We start from the raw sequence: 17,538 nt of genomic DNA on the forward strand, positions 1-17,538 counted from the left end.
AACTATAGGCCAGGCACACTGGCTCACGACTCTAATCCCAGCACTTTGGGAGGCCAAGGCAGGCGGATCACCTGATGTCAGGGGTTCAAGACCAGCCTGGCCAACAAGGTGAAACCCTGTCTCTGCTAGAAATACAAAAATTAGCCGGGCATGGTGGTGTGCAACTTCCAGCTACTTGGGAGGCCGATGTGGGAGGATCACTTAAACCCAGGAGGCGGAGATTGCAAGGAGCTGAGATTGTGCTATTGCACTCCAGCCTGGGTGACAAGAGTTAAGACTCCATCTCGGCCGGGCGCGGTGGCTCAAGCCTGTAATCCCAGCACTTTGGGAGGCCGAGGTGGGTGGATCACGAGGTCAAGAGATCGAGACCATCCTGGTCAACATGGTGAAACCCCGTCTCTACTAAAAATACAAAAAATTAGCTGGGCTTGGTGGTGTGTGCCTGTAATCCCAGCTACTCAGGAGGCTGAGGCAGGAGAATTGCCTGAACCCAGGAGGCGGAGGTTGCGGTGAGCCGAGATCGCGCCATTGCACTCCAGCCTGGGTAACAAGAGCGAAACTCCGTCTCAAAAAAAAAAAAAGACTCCATCTCAAAAAAACAAAACAAAAAAACAAACCAAACAAACAAAACCTGAGAGATATAAAATTTAAGGGAACACCCAGTACATTCATTTCAATCCAAGCACATCTATACTTGGCTTTTGAAACTGCTATATTGAGAATCATACACATCCCTAAAAACAATTATATTCCTGTGTACAAAGAAATGTTGCAGTGCTCAGTTACCAGCATTGCTTCCTCAGAGTACTAGCAGCTCTTTGGTAATACTCCCAAACTCACCAGATCAAAAAAGACTCTGATGCATAAAGTCAGGAGAACCAAAGCAACCAGGACACAGTTCTTACAGAAGAACTAGTATATTTACTCATTAGACCTCTATCTTTATGAAGTTTTGTCACTTTAATTTCATCCTGAATCTTAATAATTGATGTTAATGATCTTAAAGGATCAGCAGAAGAGTTTCTTTCATGAATTGGGTCCTTCATTCAGATCTGAATAAGTCACATCCAACCTCCTTAGCATTTTAAAAACATATACCCTGTGAACTCACAAAAGTATCCTAGATATTAGAACAGATACACAAGTGGCCTAAAACTAGCACATCTTTGCTCCCAACCTTGTTTCACTGAAGCTTTGATAGAGCACCTTTCTTCTGTGAGTTTGGACAATGGAGCACTCAGGAAGTCAGAGCAGCATGTGGCTCGCTCCTGAGCAAGACGCATCTGAGCTGTTAAGACCCAGTTCTCCTTCACAAACAAGTCAGAGCCTAGGGGATCTTATAGATCCAGATTAGCTGTTCCTGAGTCATCTACAACAGAACATCAAATAGTTGATGGGTTGCCAAGTTCCTTCCATGGAAACTGTTCCACAGCAAACAGTTTACTCTTAGTAAGGTTTCCCAGTTTACCTACCTAGATTTGGAAGGTAACTCACCTGTTTAGTTAGTGTCTGTGTGAGGATTGGAACCAGATACTGCAGTGCTCCCTTGGCATAAAACTTGCTGGTGTGCTCAGGGGGCCGTCCTTGTTCTGCTGCCTGAGGAGAAGCAAAGCAAATTCTAGACAAAAGCAACCAAGCTGCATATACTAAAGGCATGCAATGAGAGCTGACTGGGGATCTTTTAACAGAAACATACAGGGACAAATGGTAACATACAGTGTGATCTTGGAAGGTACTCTTTTTTTGGTCTACTTCAATGAGAATCTTTTAGGCCATACATTATAGGTCAAAGGCAACATTACGTATAATTTTTTTTAATAAGTTCAATTCGTATTAACAATCTGATAGATCTAAGTGTTCCTTGGATCAACAGATGGACCCAGTTTGCCTAAGGATGCCAAAAATAAAACCTTTTTTGTTCTGAAATAAAAGTGTGTAAAGACAAAGTTGGAAACAAAACTTGAATTCAAAGATTCCAATTACAGAACTCCTCCTTCTCCCTCGTATCATCTGACTCCTTCACCAGAGTTAGTAAACTACCAATTATACATCGCAGGCTTGCATTAGGACTTCCAAAAGGAAATAATTCAGCATCAGGCATCCTCTTGGTAAACTGCGACAGCCTGCTGCCCCCTTGTGTTCACAGCACTAATACCACCGTTTACCATCAAGCATGCATGATGGCTTGGCAAAAATGAGAGATTCCCTCATTACTGATTTGCCTCCTTCATGAAGGGCTCTGCCTAGCAGAAAAATCAAAACCTCTGTCAATGGAGATACCCTCTAAGCCCAGACAGAATAAAGTTCTCCTAGAAGGGAAATACCATCCACAAATGAGGTATGTTCCAAAGTCTAGTCAGAATAATAGCCCCAGCTCACCTCTGAAGCCTCAATGGCCAAATCCATTTCCTCATCACAGACATTGGACCAGAATTCTATCCCTTGTAGGGCCACTTCATCAATGTCACTTTTCATTGCTTCAATTGTGATCTAAAACAAAACAAAAAACACCCCAGGCTCCAAATAAGTACTGATTCAAGTGAGCCCCTGCTCCCAACCTGGCTTTCACAGACATGCAAATTATTTAAGAAATTTAACTTATAAAAAGCAAGCTATGCTTGGAAAAAAGGATAGAAAAGGGAAGCTCTTTCTTTTTTTTTGGAGATGGGGTCTCACTCTGTCACCCAGGCTGGAGTACAGTAGCACAATCTCAGCTCACTGCAACCTCCACCTCTCAGGCTCAAGCAAACCTCCCACCTCAGTCTCCTTAGTAGGTGGGACCACAGGTGCATGCCACCTTACCCAGGTAATTTTTGTATTTTTTTTGTAGAGATGAGGTTTCACCATGTTGCCCAGGCTGGTCTTGAACTCCTGGACTCAAGCAATCCATCAGTTTCAGCCTCCTAAAGTGCTGGGATTACAGGCGTGAGCCACCATGCCCAGACTGAGATTTTCAAAATGCAGGTCTTTTTTTTTTGTTGTTTGAGACGAAATCTTGATCTGTGGCCCAGGTTGGAGTGCAGTGGTGCAATCTTGGCTCCCTGCAACTTCCACCTCCCAGGTTCAAGCAATTCTCCAGCCTCAGCCTTCTGAGTAGCTGGGATTACAGGTGTGTGTCACCACACTCGGCTAATTTTTGTATTTTCAGTAGAGACAGGGTTTCACCATGTCAGCTAGGCTGGTCTCGAACTCCTGACCTCAGGTGATCCGCCCACCTCAGCCTCCCAAAGTGCTAGGATTACAGGTGTGAGCCACCGCACCCGGCCTCAAAATGGTCTTTTACGCACGCAAAGCTAGCACCAGTTTTCTTGGCAGACTACTGATAAGTTTCAATCTAACAGTCTCAAGGAATTTCCTCGATTCCATAATATTAAGAAAAATATTATAGAACTGGTAAAACAGCAACTAAGAATGATGGGCTCTATAATTAGCTATAAGCTCAAATTACATAAAGAGAAATACTTACTGCAAAAAGAGCAGGACCCATATATGTCTCCATGTACTGATAATATAAGGACATTATCTTCACCAGATTCTGTAAAGCAGCCACTCGTACCTTTTATGAAGAGCAGATCAGATAATTTACTAAGATAGCAATGAAATATAACAAAGGTAGATTCACTCAAATGGGCAAATAATCCTAAGGATTAATTGAGGTAAATATGGGATACATTATCATTTGCCTAAAGCTCACTCTCTCCCTTCAATTCTCTCATTATCCGTTCCCATTTTCACATTTCTTTTCTTTTTTCTTTTTTTTTTTTTTTTTTGAGAGTCTTGCTCTGTTGCTCAGGCTGGAGTGCAGTGGTGTGATCTTGGCTCTCTGCAATCTCCGCCTCCCGGGTTCAAGCGATTCTCCTGCCTCAGCCTCCTGAGTAGGTGGGATTACAGGCGCGTGCTACCACTCCTGGCTAATTTTTGTATTTTTAGTAGAGACGCAGTTTCAACATGTAGCCCAGGTTCGTCTCAAACTCCTGAGCTCAGTAAATCCACCTGCCTCAGCCTTCTAAAAAGTGCTAGGATTGCAGGCATGAACCACCGCGCCTGGCCATTTTTCTCTTTTTTAAGACACTTTTCTGGCTCTGTTGCCCAGGTGCGAGTATAGTGGCCACAATCACAGCTCACCACAGCCTCAACTGCCAGGGTCAAACAATCCCCCCACTACAGGTGTGCCCCATCACACACAGCTAATTTTTGTGGACACGGAGTTTCGCCATGTTGCCCAGGCTGGTCTCGAACTCCTGGGCTCAAGTGATCCTCTGACCTCGGTATCCCAAAGTGCTGGGATTACAGGTGTGAGCCACCACACTCAGTCCTCTTTTTCTTTTTTTGAGATGGAATCTCACTGTCGCCCAGGCTGGAGTACAGTGGCGTGATCTCGGCTCATTGCAACCCCCGCCTCCCGGGTTCAAGCAATTCTCCTGCATCAGCCTCCCCAGTAGCTGGGATTCCAGGCATGTGCCTGTAAAGTGTTGAGATTATAGGCCTAAACTGCACCTGGCCTCAGTCCTTTTTTTCTCTTCTTCTTCTTTTTGCATTAAAGGTGCACAAGGAACTCATGGCAGGGCTAAATTCACTAATACTCTTCAGACTGAAGATGTTACTTCTACCTTCTTGAAGGGCCAGGTTTCAGTTATAGCAATAGCAAAGTTAATGGCTTCAGTGGAAAACAATCACTTGAATAACCTATGGCAATTAAGTAGCGAAGCCGATCAAAAACCTTTTCTCTCTTAACAGTTTGTATATGTATATTTTTAGTAGAGACGGCTTGAATAACCTATGGCAATAAAGTAGCTAAGCCAATCAAAAGCCTTTTCTCCCTTAATTGTTTATTTATGTAGATATAAGTTTTAGTAGAGATGGTGTCACTATGTTGCCCAGGCTGGTCTCCAACTCCTGACCTCAGTGATCCTTCGGCTTTGGCCTCCCAAATTGCTGGTATTATATCGTGTAAGCCACCATATCTGGCCCCTTAAACCTTTTTTTAAGAGGATGGCAACTTCCATTACAATTCTTCCCTCTTCTCCAATCTTTTTATTAATAACATTATTCTTATTTAAGTCTCACTGTTTGCATGATCTCAGCTCACTGCAACTTCCGCCTCTCGGGTTCAAGTGCTTCTTGTGCCTTGGCCTCCCCAGTAGCTGGGACTACAGGAATATGCCACCAAACCTGACTAATTTTTGTATTTTAAGTAGAGACAGGTTTTCACCGTGTTGGTCAGACTGGTCTGAAACTTCTGACCTCAGGTAATCTGCCTGTCGCTGCCTCACAAAGTACTGGGATTACAGGTGTGAGCCACCATGCCCAGACAGAATATTAATTATTAATAACAGTATCAATCAAACCTTAATTGCTGAAGTCAATTGATACCCAATATTTCAAACTTATATTAGATTTGACACTTCCTAAGGAAGATATGAGACCTATTTTTCACATTAACTTCACACTTACTCTCGTATCTGGACACTGTGTGGCTTCACAGACCACCTGCATAATAAAGTGCCTTTCAGACTGTAGGAAGAATAAAAATAAAGAGAATTAGGAGAGCATAACCTGTACATAGGAAGATTTCCAGACTCCTTCTACAAGGAAAACCTCTCACTCCCTCAGGGCCCCACACAGTCCTGCTTGGTACAGTCAAGTCACTCTGCTTTGAGATGGTATGGCACTATAAAAGCCAGAGTTTACCTTCAGTGTCTGCTATATGACCTGCCCTCCAATAAGGTCCCTAATCGTTTAATCTCCAAAATAACCTTCACTAACAGACTTCAGGGAGGAAACAGGAAAATCTAGGTCACAAGGTTTAAACAAAAATGGTTGGCTAAAAGATAAAAATCTACATGTAGGAAAATCAATTTCCTTATAGTTAAAATATAAGAGAATTCAAAACATCTGAATTCAAAGACCAAATTTGTTTTCTGAGAGGTAGCAAATTCACATCAAATGTGGTGAGAAGAGAAAAGGGAGGACAGAATAATGACATTTATGTGCTACCCTCCTAAATCTTTAAGTCCTCTAAAATCTTTAAGGAAAAATCCAGTTTTCTAATCAATTAGAACTGCCATTTCCTCTGGGGTTTGAGATCTTTCCAAAGTCAAAAAGTGGTAAAAAGTCAGCTAAAGTGTCAACAAACATATATACAGAAATACTTTCAGACCATGAACCCAGAAATTTTACTTGTAGGTATTTATCCAAAAGGACAGAGAGCAGAGTCTCAAAGATACACATGCATACCCATATTCATACCAGCATTACCCACAATAGCCAAAAGGTGGAAGCCAGCCAAATGTCCATAGACGGATGACTAAACAAAATGTGGCATATACATACAATGGAATATTATTCACCCTTAAAAAGCAAATTTTGACAAATGGTACCCCATAGCTGAACCTTGAGCACATCATACTAAGTAAAACAAACCAGTCCCAAAAAGACAAACACTATATGATTCCATTTACATAAGGTATTTCATTATAGTAGTAAAATACAAAGAAACAGAAAGTAAAATCATGGTTACCAGTGACTGAGAAAGGGGAAAAAGAGGAGCTGTTGTTCAGTATGTACAGTTTCAGTTTTGCAAGATGAAAAAGTTCTGGAGATTGTTTCTACAGCAACGTGAATCTACTTAACTGTATATTTAAAAATGATTAAGATGGCAAATTTTATGTCATGCATTGCATTTTCAGCCAAAACGTTTACATATATCTCTTTATATATTTTATTTTTTTGAGATAGTCTTGCTCTGTTGCCCAGGCTGGAGTACAGCGGTGCAATCTTGCAGCCTTGAACTCTGGGCTCAAGAGATCCCCACCTCAGCTTCCCAAATAGCTGGGATTACAGGCATGTGCCAGAACACCCGGCTATATGTTACTATAATTATTTCCTTTTTCTTTTTTTTTTCATTATAAGCCCTGTAAACAAAGAGTTCACAAAATAGGTTAAAAACTCAGTTGTTCCTCTCCACAGGAATCTTTATTTTTTAGAGACAGGGTCTTATTACATTGCCCAGGCTAGTCTCAAACTCCTGGTTTCAAGTGGCCCTCTTGCCTTGGTGGCCCAATGTGTTGGGATTATGGATGTGAGCCCTGGCACTCAGCCTCCACAAAACCTTTAATAAAAGGCAGAAAATTCATGCAATTTTAAAAGAAAATAAAGTATACAGGATATACCATAATTTATATTTGCTTTTTTTTTTTTTTTTGAGATGGTATATGACTTTGTTGTCCAGGCTGGCCTGAACAACTGGCCTCAAGCAATCCTCCTGCCTCAGCCTCTGAAGTAACTGGGACTACAAATATGAAAAAAAAACCAACAACATTCCACATTTTGGACTGCAAAAGGGAAAACCTAAGCTAAGAAATACTTTATTTACAAAAGCATGATGGGAAATGGCAAAGACTCCATGGCCTTATCTCACACAATACAAATTTGACTAAACTGGAAACAAAACACTTTTAAGAAGGGCGGTGCTTTCGAAATCATAAACTTAAGAAAACAAAACAAAAAACTTGCATTTAACTCTTTCATTTCTTAGTATCTGAATCTACACCTCTTTGTCAAAAAAACTTACCTCTTTATCAAAATTTGCTTTGGTGAACTCCAATGAGTTCAGGAGTGCATTAGTAGCAGCTAGCTTCACATTATTACTAGGCTCTTCTTTCCTCATCCCCTGGATTATGGCAGTCAAAATCTCATTGGATTTATCTTGTAGCTGCTCTGGGTCCTGTAACAAGCAGAGAAGTACAATGAATATACAGTTGGCCCTCTGCAGCCATAGGTTCTACATTTGTGGACTCAAGCAACTATGGATTCAAAATATTCAGAGGAAAAAAAATGGAGTTACATTTGTACTGCATCAAAAGGTGCACATTCACCTTTATTTTCTGGCATCATTCCCTTAATACAGTGTACCAACTATTAATATAGCATTTACATTAAATTAGGTATTTTAAGTATTCTAGAGCTGATTTAAAGTATATGGGAGGATGTGCATAGGTTATATGCAAATATTACACCTTCTATGTAACAGATTTGAACATCTGAGGATTTTGGTATTCTTGGAATCAATCCCTTCCAGAGGACTGCCATAAGGAGCTCAAGCAGTCTTTTCCTCTTCTTAAGAGACAGTGTCTCACTACGTTGCCCAGCCTGAAGTGCAGTGGCTATTCACAGGCACTATCACAGTGCACTGTGCCCTCAAATTCCTGGGTTCAAGCAATACTTCCACCTCAGCTTCCCAAGTAGCTGGGACTACAGATATATGCTACTGTGCCTGGCTTAATCGGCAGTACTTTTAACTGTAAAATTCACTCAAGAAAGTATCATGACTTGGTGGTCTTTCCCCACCCATTTCCATTTGGGAATAGCACTGCAAACCACCTGCAAAGTATCCCATGGTATTGGCAGTTCAAAACTGAACAGAAACAAGTCAAACTCATTAACTTCATCTTTGACTTCTTAGCATAATGACTGTGGATATGAGGTAATACTAGCTTTTTTTCCCCATGTGCAAATGAAGATGGCAGCCTGGTGGCTGCCAGGCCATGTGTACGCTCAAGTAAAGCTTCAGGACATTTAAGGACCAAGGATCAACACCTGGGCACATCTAGGGAGCCTAAGTCCAGGTCAAATGCTGTGTACTCCTTTGCTTCATAAAGTACACACACACACACACACACACACACACACACACACACAAATAGACACCACAGGTGGTGGTGCTTCTCATCAGGAACAACAGTGCTAGGAGGGCTGCGTCTGTGTCTCCAGTGGCTAAACCAACTACATCAAGAGTTGGCAAAACTTTCTGTAAAGTAGTAAATGAAAATGCACCACAACATTCACGGTACATGCAGGATCTTAAGAAAAAGGATTGGGTTAGGGATGTTCCAAATGAGAATCTCCTCATTTTGTATGTCTAGAATCTAACCTTCTTCAAACATGGACTTCCATTTTGAGTTTGTAGTCCTCAGGTTTCTTTACTTTAGGGCATGATTAGCAATGTGAAGACAGAGGCCTAAAGGAAATAAATCAGTCTTACTTTCAAAACATTGTGCAGTTTAAACTGGCTTTCTTCGTTGTTCAATAAGGTAATACTAACATCATTCACGTCACAGCTAGAGGCAATCAGAGATATATAAACCAGGTAAATTAGGCAAGCACTTACTATATCTTGGCAAATATAACCGATAGCTTCCAATGTCGACTCCTTCATGTGCTCTGTGCTGTTGGGGTTTGTGACATTGGCCACCAGCTGAGGAATGAGTTCTGGCCACTGGTTTACTGGGATCTCTGCACAAGCAATACCAGCCACACACTGTGAGGCAGAACTAGGCCGGTAAGTTTCTGTGCCCAATGTCTGCAAAACCTGCACCAAAGAAGACAAAAGATACATATTTCTAACATTATTTGACCACATTTTGCCCACCACCATATTTAGTGTCTCTGATTTTTTTTTTTTTTTTCTTAAGACAGGGTCTCACTCTGCTGCCCAGACTGGAGAGCAGTGGCATGATCACAGCTCACTGCAGTCTCAACCTCTACTGCACAATCTACCCTCCTGCCTTAGCCTCCTGAGTAGCTGGGACTAAAGGGGTGGGCATGCTGACACACCCAGTTATTTTTTTGTAGAGACAGGGCATCACCATATTGCCCAGGCTCCTTAGAAAAAAAAAAAGGAGGCCGGGCGCGGTGGCTCAAGCCTGTAATCCCAGCACTTTGGGAGGCCGAGGTGGGTGGATCACGAGGTCAAGAGATCGAGACCATCCTGGTCAACATGGTGAAACCCCGTCTCTACTAAAAATACAAAAAATTAGATGGGCATGGTGGCATGTGCCTGTAATCCCAGCTACTCAGGAGGCTGAGGCAGGAGAATTGCCTGAACCCAGGAGGCGGAGGTTGCGGTGAGCCGAGATCGCGCCATTGCACTCCAGCCTGGGCAACAAGAGCGAAACTCCGTCTCAAAAAAAAAAAAAAAGAAAAAGAAAAAAAAAAGGAAAGGAAAAAACAAGGTCTCACTGTGTTGTCCAGAGTGGAGTGTAATGGCACAATGATACTGCAGCCTCGCTCTCCCAGGCCTTCCAAGAGTAGCTTAGACTACAGGCACACACCACCGTACCCAGCCAACACTTTTGATCTTCAGTAGAGATGGGGGTCTCCCTATGTTGCCCAGGCTGGTCTCAAATCCCTGGCCTCCCAAAGTGCTAGGATTACAGGTGTGAGCCACTGTACACAGGCAGTGTCTTAGAATTCTTCTCTATGATATCAAGAAGTAGAGAAGGCTGTCAGAAAAAAATCAGCCCCAGTAGCAACATTAGCACAATCAACACTGCCCCAGAATCTAGAAACAAAACCAATCATCCCCGGCTTCCAAAAGGAATTCTCCAAAACTACACAGCTCACACTTTAGCCTTCAACACGAGGTGGGAAACCAGCAGTTACAAGGGGAGGTAGCAGTAAATGGCAAAGGAGAGAGATGGGCACACAAAACTCATCTTCCAGGCTCATTGTTGGTGGTATAAGAAAAGGATGTTCACAACCTTGTTTTGTGGCCAGACATGGACACTAGAATGAAGCTAGTTATGGGGTATTCAGGTGGGTCTCATTCACAGATCACTCTCTAACCTGATCCAAGGAGGAGATCTCACTCATGAGACATGGGTTGAAAAAAAACTTTTTCCTTCTCATCACTGACAACCCAGCACTCTGGGTGACTTCCATAGAAAGGCCTTGGTCAAGTAACGGCATCACTGAACACAAAAACAAAGGTGCTGATGATAACAACACCTACGAACTAATCTTTATTTAACTTCCAATCTGAAAGGATTTGTTCTGTTTGTCCAAGAATCAAAGAACTATTCTCTACCACTGACAGATACCAAAAACTAGCCAGATGTCAAAAGAAGATCCACTTGTCATTAAACATCTCTCACTTGACGCAGTACCACACCAGCATTTATGTAAAGGGTAAAGGCACAGGTATGATAAAAGATGAAGCCACAATTAACCTAGAGTTAATCATTACAACGCTCAGCTAATTCAGTCAATGAACTCACTAAGAATCACCAATCCACTCAAAGGCAAACAGTTAACTAACTGTTCCTGGCATGAACACAGGACAAAGAATAGCTGCCAGACATTCAGGCCAGCTCTGCTGACTGGGTCGGGTCACTTAGTATCCTGCTTTGCAGCTAGGACTAATAATGAACTCCCCCCTTTTCCTTCTTATATGGTATATATCATCATACCTGGCCCCCACTCCCATTAGCTCTACCAACAACAAACAGTGCTGATTGATTCTAAATGAAATCAGAAATCTCAAGGACTAGCAGAGCTAGAATGGACAAAAACTGTATGTCAAAGACATGAAGGAACAAGGGGAAAAATCAAGGTTAATTGTCCAAAATGTCAGGGGCTGAATGGTACTATTAACCTAAGTCCAAGGTACCTTCACACCACACTTCACCATCTTGTAGTACATATGTGGAGCGTACTGAATCCCATTCTAACTTTACCTTTCTTCTTTGGATTGCTTTCTGAAGACTCTATACTACTTGAGGTAATTTAGAAGCTACAGATTTCCAACTCCTGAGTACTAAAAGTTTTCCGTTTAAACTAGAGGTAACTTTAATAGTAATATTCAATCATCAGAATAAAATAAGAAACTAGCTCTCAATTGTGCCCCAATATCCAGATTTCAAAAAAGATCACCAACAGTGAAACTTAGTATTATCAGTTGTGCTATGAAAGGGAAAAACGCCAAGGTAATCTAGCTGTTTTTGATGTCCAAGGGCTTAACCATGCCTATAAAAATTATTATATAATTATGACTTTTTTTTTTTTTTTTTTTAAGACACAGAGTCTCACTTTGTCACCTAGGCTGGAGTGCAATGGTGCAATCTTGGCTCACTACAACCTCTGCCTCCCAAGTTCAAGTGATACTCCTGCCTCAGCCTCCCGAGTAGCTGGGATTACAAGCACCAACCACCACACCCAGGTAATTTTTGTTATTTTTAGTAGAGACAGGGTTTAGCCATGTTAGCCAGGCTGGTCTCAAACTCCTGACCTTGGGTGATCAGCCTGCCTCTGCCTCCCAGAGTGCTGGGATTGTAGGCATGAGCCACCGCACCCGGCCGTGATGATCTAATTATTTTTAAGGTTGGTGTTAAGAGTGATGTGCCAAAAAATAAGCCAATTCCAAATCCATCTTATCCCATTTACTAGTGTGTAATTTGAAGAAGATGGGCACTATCAGTATTGAGATTTCCAGTGATACTTCCATTTATGTCACTTAGCTGAGGGAGAAGGAATCAAAACATTACAATATTATTACACAAGCAGACCCAACATGAATAAAAACAGCTTTACATATTCCAAAGAAGATTTGAAACCAAGTTAGATTTAATAACCTGGTTCCCTATCATGCGTATGCAAACATATCCAGACAGAGAAGTTGTTGCCTTACAGGGCACTAATTTACCTAATGCTGACATCTAGAACCAGGAAATAGCAAGTATGATGTGCATAACCATGACCTGCACAAGCACATATATAGTAATTCCCCACTGGTTTCCACTCAGATACCAAGGAGAAAATGATAATTGCATAGATAGTTAACTCACTCCTCTTTGTGCCTTACAGACCATTAAAAAACTTAATTAAAAAACAAGGCTCATGCCTGTGATACCAGCACTTTGGGAAGCCAAGGCAGGCAGATCACGAGGTCAGGAGTTTGAGACCAGCCTGGCCAATATCGTGAAACCTTGTCTCTACTAAAAAAAAAAAAAATACAAAAACTAGTTGGGCATGCTGGTAGGCACCTGTAGTCCCAGCTACTCAGGAGGCTGAGGCAGGAAAATCGCTTGAACCTGGAAGGCAGAGGTTGCAGTGAACCAAGATTGCCTCATTGCATTCCAGCCTGGTCAACAGAGCAAGACTCCGTCTCAAAAAACAAAACACAAAACACAAAACCAAAAAAACACACCAGTCCATTTATTCTAAATCCTTTGCTTCACCTCGAACTATGAATTTCTAATTCTACAAGACAGTAACAAGAATGTCATGATTCAGGCTGGGCCCAGTAGCTCAAGCCTGTAATCCCAGCACTTTGGGAGGCTGAGGCGGGGGGATCACGAGGTCAAGAGATCGAGACCATCCTGGTTAACATGGTGAAACCCTGTCTCTACTAAAAATACAAAAAATCAGCTGGGCATGGTGGTGCGTGCCTGTAATCCCAGCTACTCAGGAGGCTGAGGCAGGAGAATTGCCTGAACCCCAGAGGCGGAGGTTGCGGTGAGCCGAGATCGCGCCATTGCACTCCAGCCTGGGTAACGAGCGAAACTCCATCTCAAAAAAAAAAGAATGTCAGGATTCAAAATTCATCACCTTTCCCCCAAATTCATACCACTCTAAATGCCTTGGTAAAAAACTCAGGTGTTTTTGAAGAAAGTTTTTCATAACTTGCTAAAGGAGATAAAACACCATTAATGTTGCACTCCTATTTCACAAACTCTTTGGGCTTGGAAGGCCCAAAAGATCACGACGTAATTCTCCTTCTGACTCCACACAGTACCATGCCTAAACCACCAAAGATTGAGATTTATCTACAGCAGAAGGTCAACAAGAGCAGGTGCTGGCTGACTGCAGATCACTTGGAAAGACCGTTCAAAAAAACATCCCTGAACTGTACTTCACCAGTATCAAACCAGAATTTCTGGAGCACTTGGAAATACATATTAACAAATTCCCTAAGAGATGTGGATAGACAGCACCAATTTGTGTACTACTCTAATTTGCCAAAGAGAATTTCAAATTATGGAACCTAATTAAAGTTTCCCAAACTGCTGCAGCCTACCTCAGTCATCTAAAAAAGAATTCCAATCTATCAACAGGAATGGACAAGCTGTGTTGACAAACATTTAAAACAAAGACAATTTTTATCTTTAGGTGAAGTTCAGACTGTCAGCTCTATCCCATGCAAACAGGAAAAGAAACGAGAAAGTGACTTCTTGTTCTCCAGGCAGTATAAGCAAACAGATGAATGTTACTTACATAGTTCTTGACTTCTCGTCGAGCATTAGCATCAATAGCAAGCCACCTCTGCTGATACTGTGCCTTGATATCTGGATCTTTAGATGTCAAGGAGTTCTTGATTTGTAGACCAGCTGCAACTCTGGCAACCTGACTGTTTCCTGGATTTGCTAGCACTCTGGACAGTTCCACAAGGAAAGTAGGCTGTAAAGGGAAGATAAATTTGTAAATAAAAAAATATCTTAGGAATTTCCGCAACTGAGGATAACTTATGGAGCACTAAAACACCAGAGGGGACTGGGGATGGGGGAAACTAATTTCTAATTTTTTTTTTTGATATATCATGAGCATCTCAGGAAACCACAAAATATTGACTTGAAGACTTCTATAAAAATGTTATTTAGTATAACAGGAAGTCTTCCACTTTTCTCATGGAGCCTAGCACTTAATGAAGAATTACAGATTTTCTTATCATGATCAATCTTAGTGCCCAAAGTGTCACATCAGACCCACTGAATTGTAAGGTTTCACGGGATGGTGGCAGTCAGTGCAGTCTTCTATGTATACTGAGGTGTCCCAAGAACATATAATAATGTCTGGTACTCAGTAAATATTTGTTGAAAGGCCAGGCGTGGTGGCTCATGCCTGTAATCCCATCACTTTGGGAGGCTGGAGGCAGCTGGATCACCAGATCAGGAGTTCAAGACCAGCCTGACCAACATAGTGAAACCCATCTCTACTAAAAATACAAAAATTAGCCAGGTGTGGTGGCAGGTGCCTGTAATCTCAGCTACTTGGAAGGCCGAGGCAGAATTGCCTGAACCCAGGAGGTGGAGGTTGCAGTGAGGTGAGACCACTGCACTCTAGCCTGGGCGACAGAGCTAGACTCTGCCTCAAAATAAATAAATATTTGTTGAATGAATGACTGTTATGATGGGGGTAGAAAACAAAATTGTTTATCTAAATTTCAAAAACCTTGGTCCAAAAAGAATGATCCAACTTTCCATCCCATGGAAGCAGGGTAGCTTTCTATCCCATGGAAGGATGTAATCTTTTATGACAGGGAAATATAGATAAATCTAAAACAAACTTAGGACTCTCGTCCTCTGTTTTATTTGTGGGCACCCAGCAAAAAGAGAACAATGAAATAAGCGGATTTATGAGGGCAAGTGGTAAAATATGTAAAAACAGGGAAAAATTGAAAGAAAAAATGTTCAAGTAAGTTGTTCAAGAAAAATAACTTTGTATCTAATAATCAACAATTACTTGCTCCTATGCATTTGGACTTTAGTTGTGGAATACAGTGGATCCCTGAAAAGCATGCTCTTTTGTAACCTTTTGTAGTGCACTGGCCTCAAAAACTACTCCCTTTCATTTAAAAATTTAACACACACACCCTTCTCTCTCCATCAAAAACACTGTGCCCAAATAGCAAAGTTAGCAGGAAAAGCCAAAAGCAGATACATTCTTACTGCTAACAAGTTCTGCAATCGCAGAAGATAATTCTTGAAAGTTTCGTTAATTATGTACAACTAAAGAATGTTAAGCATGTTAGACGTAAGATAAAAAGCTTCTTGCAAAATTGGCAAAAGCAGAAACAGAAATATCCTAAATGGAATTAATCAGCCTATACTGGTGAAAAAATCACGTTCTAAGAAAGGATAAACAGATTACTTGTAAAAACTGGCGCATGAGGAAGAAAAAAAAATAAATCTTTCAAAGGCAGTCTGTATAAAATAAGCCTTGTCACTTTGTTGACATTTTGCCTATGTAACACAAAGAAACACATATGGTTACAGTGTTATTCAGACTTATTTCCTATTACCTTTCTCAAAGACGTCAAGCATCATCCAACCCTTCCCTCTGTCCCCATCTCCATCCCCCAACAGGAGATGGACAGGACAGCAAACTTAACCGGCACCCAGGCTGCTTCAACCAATTCATTCCACATTTTTATGCAGAGGTCCAGGCTCTAGTGGACTTAGCTTCATTTTCTCTGTACTCCTTAAATTTTAAAATATGAAAAACGAAGAACTTTCCTCTTTGATTACATCAGGAAATAGGCCCGATCTCAAAGATGAGCCTCAGTCTGTTTCTGTTTGTCTGGGTGCAGATCCCTAGTGATTAGGTCTCTACTCATCCAGGGCAGAAAGAATGGGGAAAAAAACAGGAAAAAAAAAAAAATACCCGAGAAGAATAACCGGGTAGAAGAGAGAAAAATATTAGTGGAAATGGGTTAAGAGGCAGTCGGGTGCCAGGCCTGGCCATGAGCACAGACCAAGGGAGCTAGAAAAGGGCAGAGCTCTAGGAAATTAGGTGGGGAGAGCCACAGGGGCCAGGGGACGGGAAGAAGCAGCTGGCCGGGGTCAGACGGGGCGGGCGGCGGGCCCCGGAGCTTCCACATGGCCCCTAGGCCCGGCTCCCCAACCCCCACCCCTGCTGAACACGCAGCGCCGCGCAACCTAACTTCCCTTCCCTCCCTCTTTCTCCCTCCCGCTGCACCGCCGCCCTCAGGCCGCGCGGCGATTGGGCGGCAGGAAGCCCGGCGCGCCGCGCCATTGGCCAGCTGCGGGGCCCGGGGCGGGACACACCCACCGGCTTCCCGATGGCGGGGTTAGGTTGGACCGGGTGGGGGGAAGGGGGACGGGATGGGGCGGGGTGGGTTCCTGAGGCCTGGGCCTCCGGGAGGGCGGGAAGGCCCCGCACGTAGGGGATGGGGACGCGGCGGGATGGGCGCGGCGGGGTAGCACGCACCAGGTTCTCCACGGCCGCACGCTCCAGGAACTTCTGCGCCGCTTCCAGCTCCAGCCGATCTAGGGGGAGGAAAGTGGGAGACACAGCGGGGTCAGAGGGGCCGGGCCTCCCCTCCCCCACCCCAATCACCTCAGCCCGACCCCCGGCTCCCGCGTCCTACCGGGAGACACGGTCTTCTCGAGGATGGTGATCAGCTCCATGGCGGAGGTGGCGGCGGCGGCGACTCCTCCTAAGACGACGGTCCGGCCTCTCGGGCGGCGGCTCGAACTGGGGATGGGGGTTGGGGGTCGGGTGGGAAGGGAGGGTGGGGTGGGGGGCGGGGGTCACCACAAGCCCATTCACCGGCTCTTTCTGGGTAGTCGCTCGGGCTTCTCTTCCTCTCCTCTTCCCTTCCTTCCTCCCTCCGAATGGGCTGCTGGCGGCGGGGGAGGGACCCCGGGGGCAGCTCACAGCGCGCTGGTGCTCGGGAGGCGGAGGGAGAAAGAAGGAAGGGAGGCTGTGAGTGAGAGGCGGCGCTCTGGAGGGAGCGAGGGAGGGAGGGAGGAAGGCGGAGGGATATTCGGGCCGGACCTCTCCGCGGCGGCACCGCGCTCCACAGCGATTGGCCGCCGACCTGGCCACGCGGAATCCCCAATTGGTCAGGTGCTCAGCGTCGAAGGGCCGCCTCGCGCCCATTCGCCTGCTGGTTTCAAGGCCCGGGTTGGCTGGGCGGGCAGCGGAATGGAGCGTGCGGATAGGCCGAGGGGAGGGAGA

General features: G+C 43.7%; 1 protein-coding gene across 1 annotated transcript in view; it reads right to left on the reverse strand.

Moving 5' to 3' along the window:
- Positions 1-17,304, reverse strand: part of KPNB1 (karyopherin subunit beta 1) — a 37,165-nt gene extending 19,861 nt beyond the window's left edge. Inside the window, exons 1-9 of the mRNA XM_010341825.3 lie at positions 16,946-17,304; positions 16,786-16,844; positions 14,053-14,235; positions 9,170-9,370; positions 7,574-7,726; positions 5,455-5,514; positions 3,467-3,556; positions 2,380-2,490; positions 1,495-1,596 (exon numbers count right to left, since the gene is read on the reverse strand). Of these exons, the coding sequence (XP_010340127.1) occupies positions 1,495-1,596; positions 2,380-2,490; positions 3,467-3,556; positions 5,455-5,514; positions 7,574-7,726; positions 9,170-9,370; positions 14,053-14,235; positions 16,786-16,844; positions 16,946-16,985 (999 nt within the window). The 5' untranslated portion in view covers positions 16,986-17,304. The remainder of the gene's footprint in view (positions 1-1,494; positions 1,597-2,379; positions 2,491-3,466; positions 3,557-5,454; positions 5,515-7,573; positions 7,727-9,169; positions 9,371-14,052; positions 14,236-16,785; positions 16,845-16,945) is intronic.
- Positions 17,305-17,538: the final 234 nt, after the last annotated feature.

This window comes from Saimiri boliviensis, chromosome 17 (genome assembly GCF_048565385.1).
Source record: "Saimiri boliviensis isolate mSaiBol1 chromosome 17, mSaiBol1.pri, whole genome shotgun sequence".
Lineage (NCBI taxonomy): Eukaryota > Metazoa > Chordata > Mammalia > Primates > Cebidae > Saimiri > Saimiri boliviensis.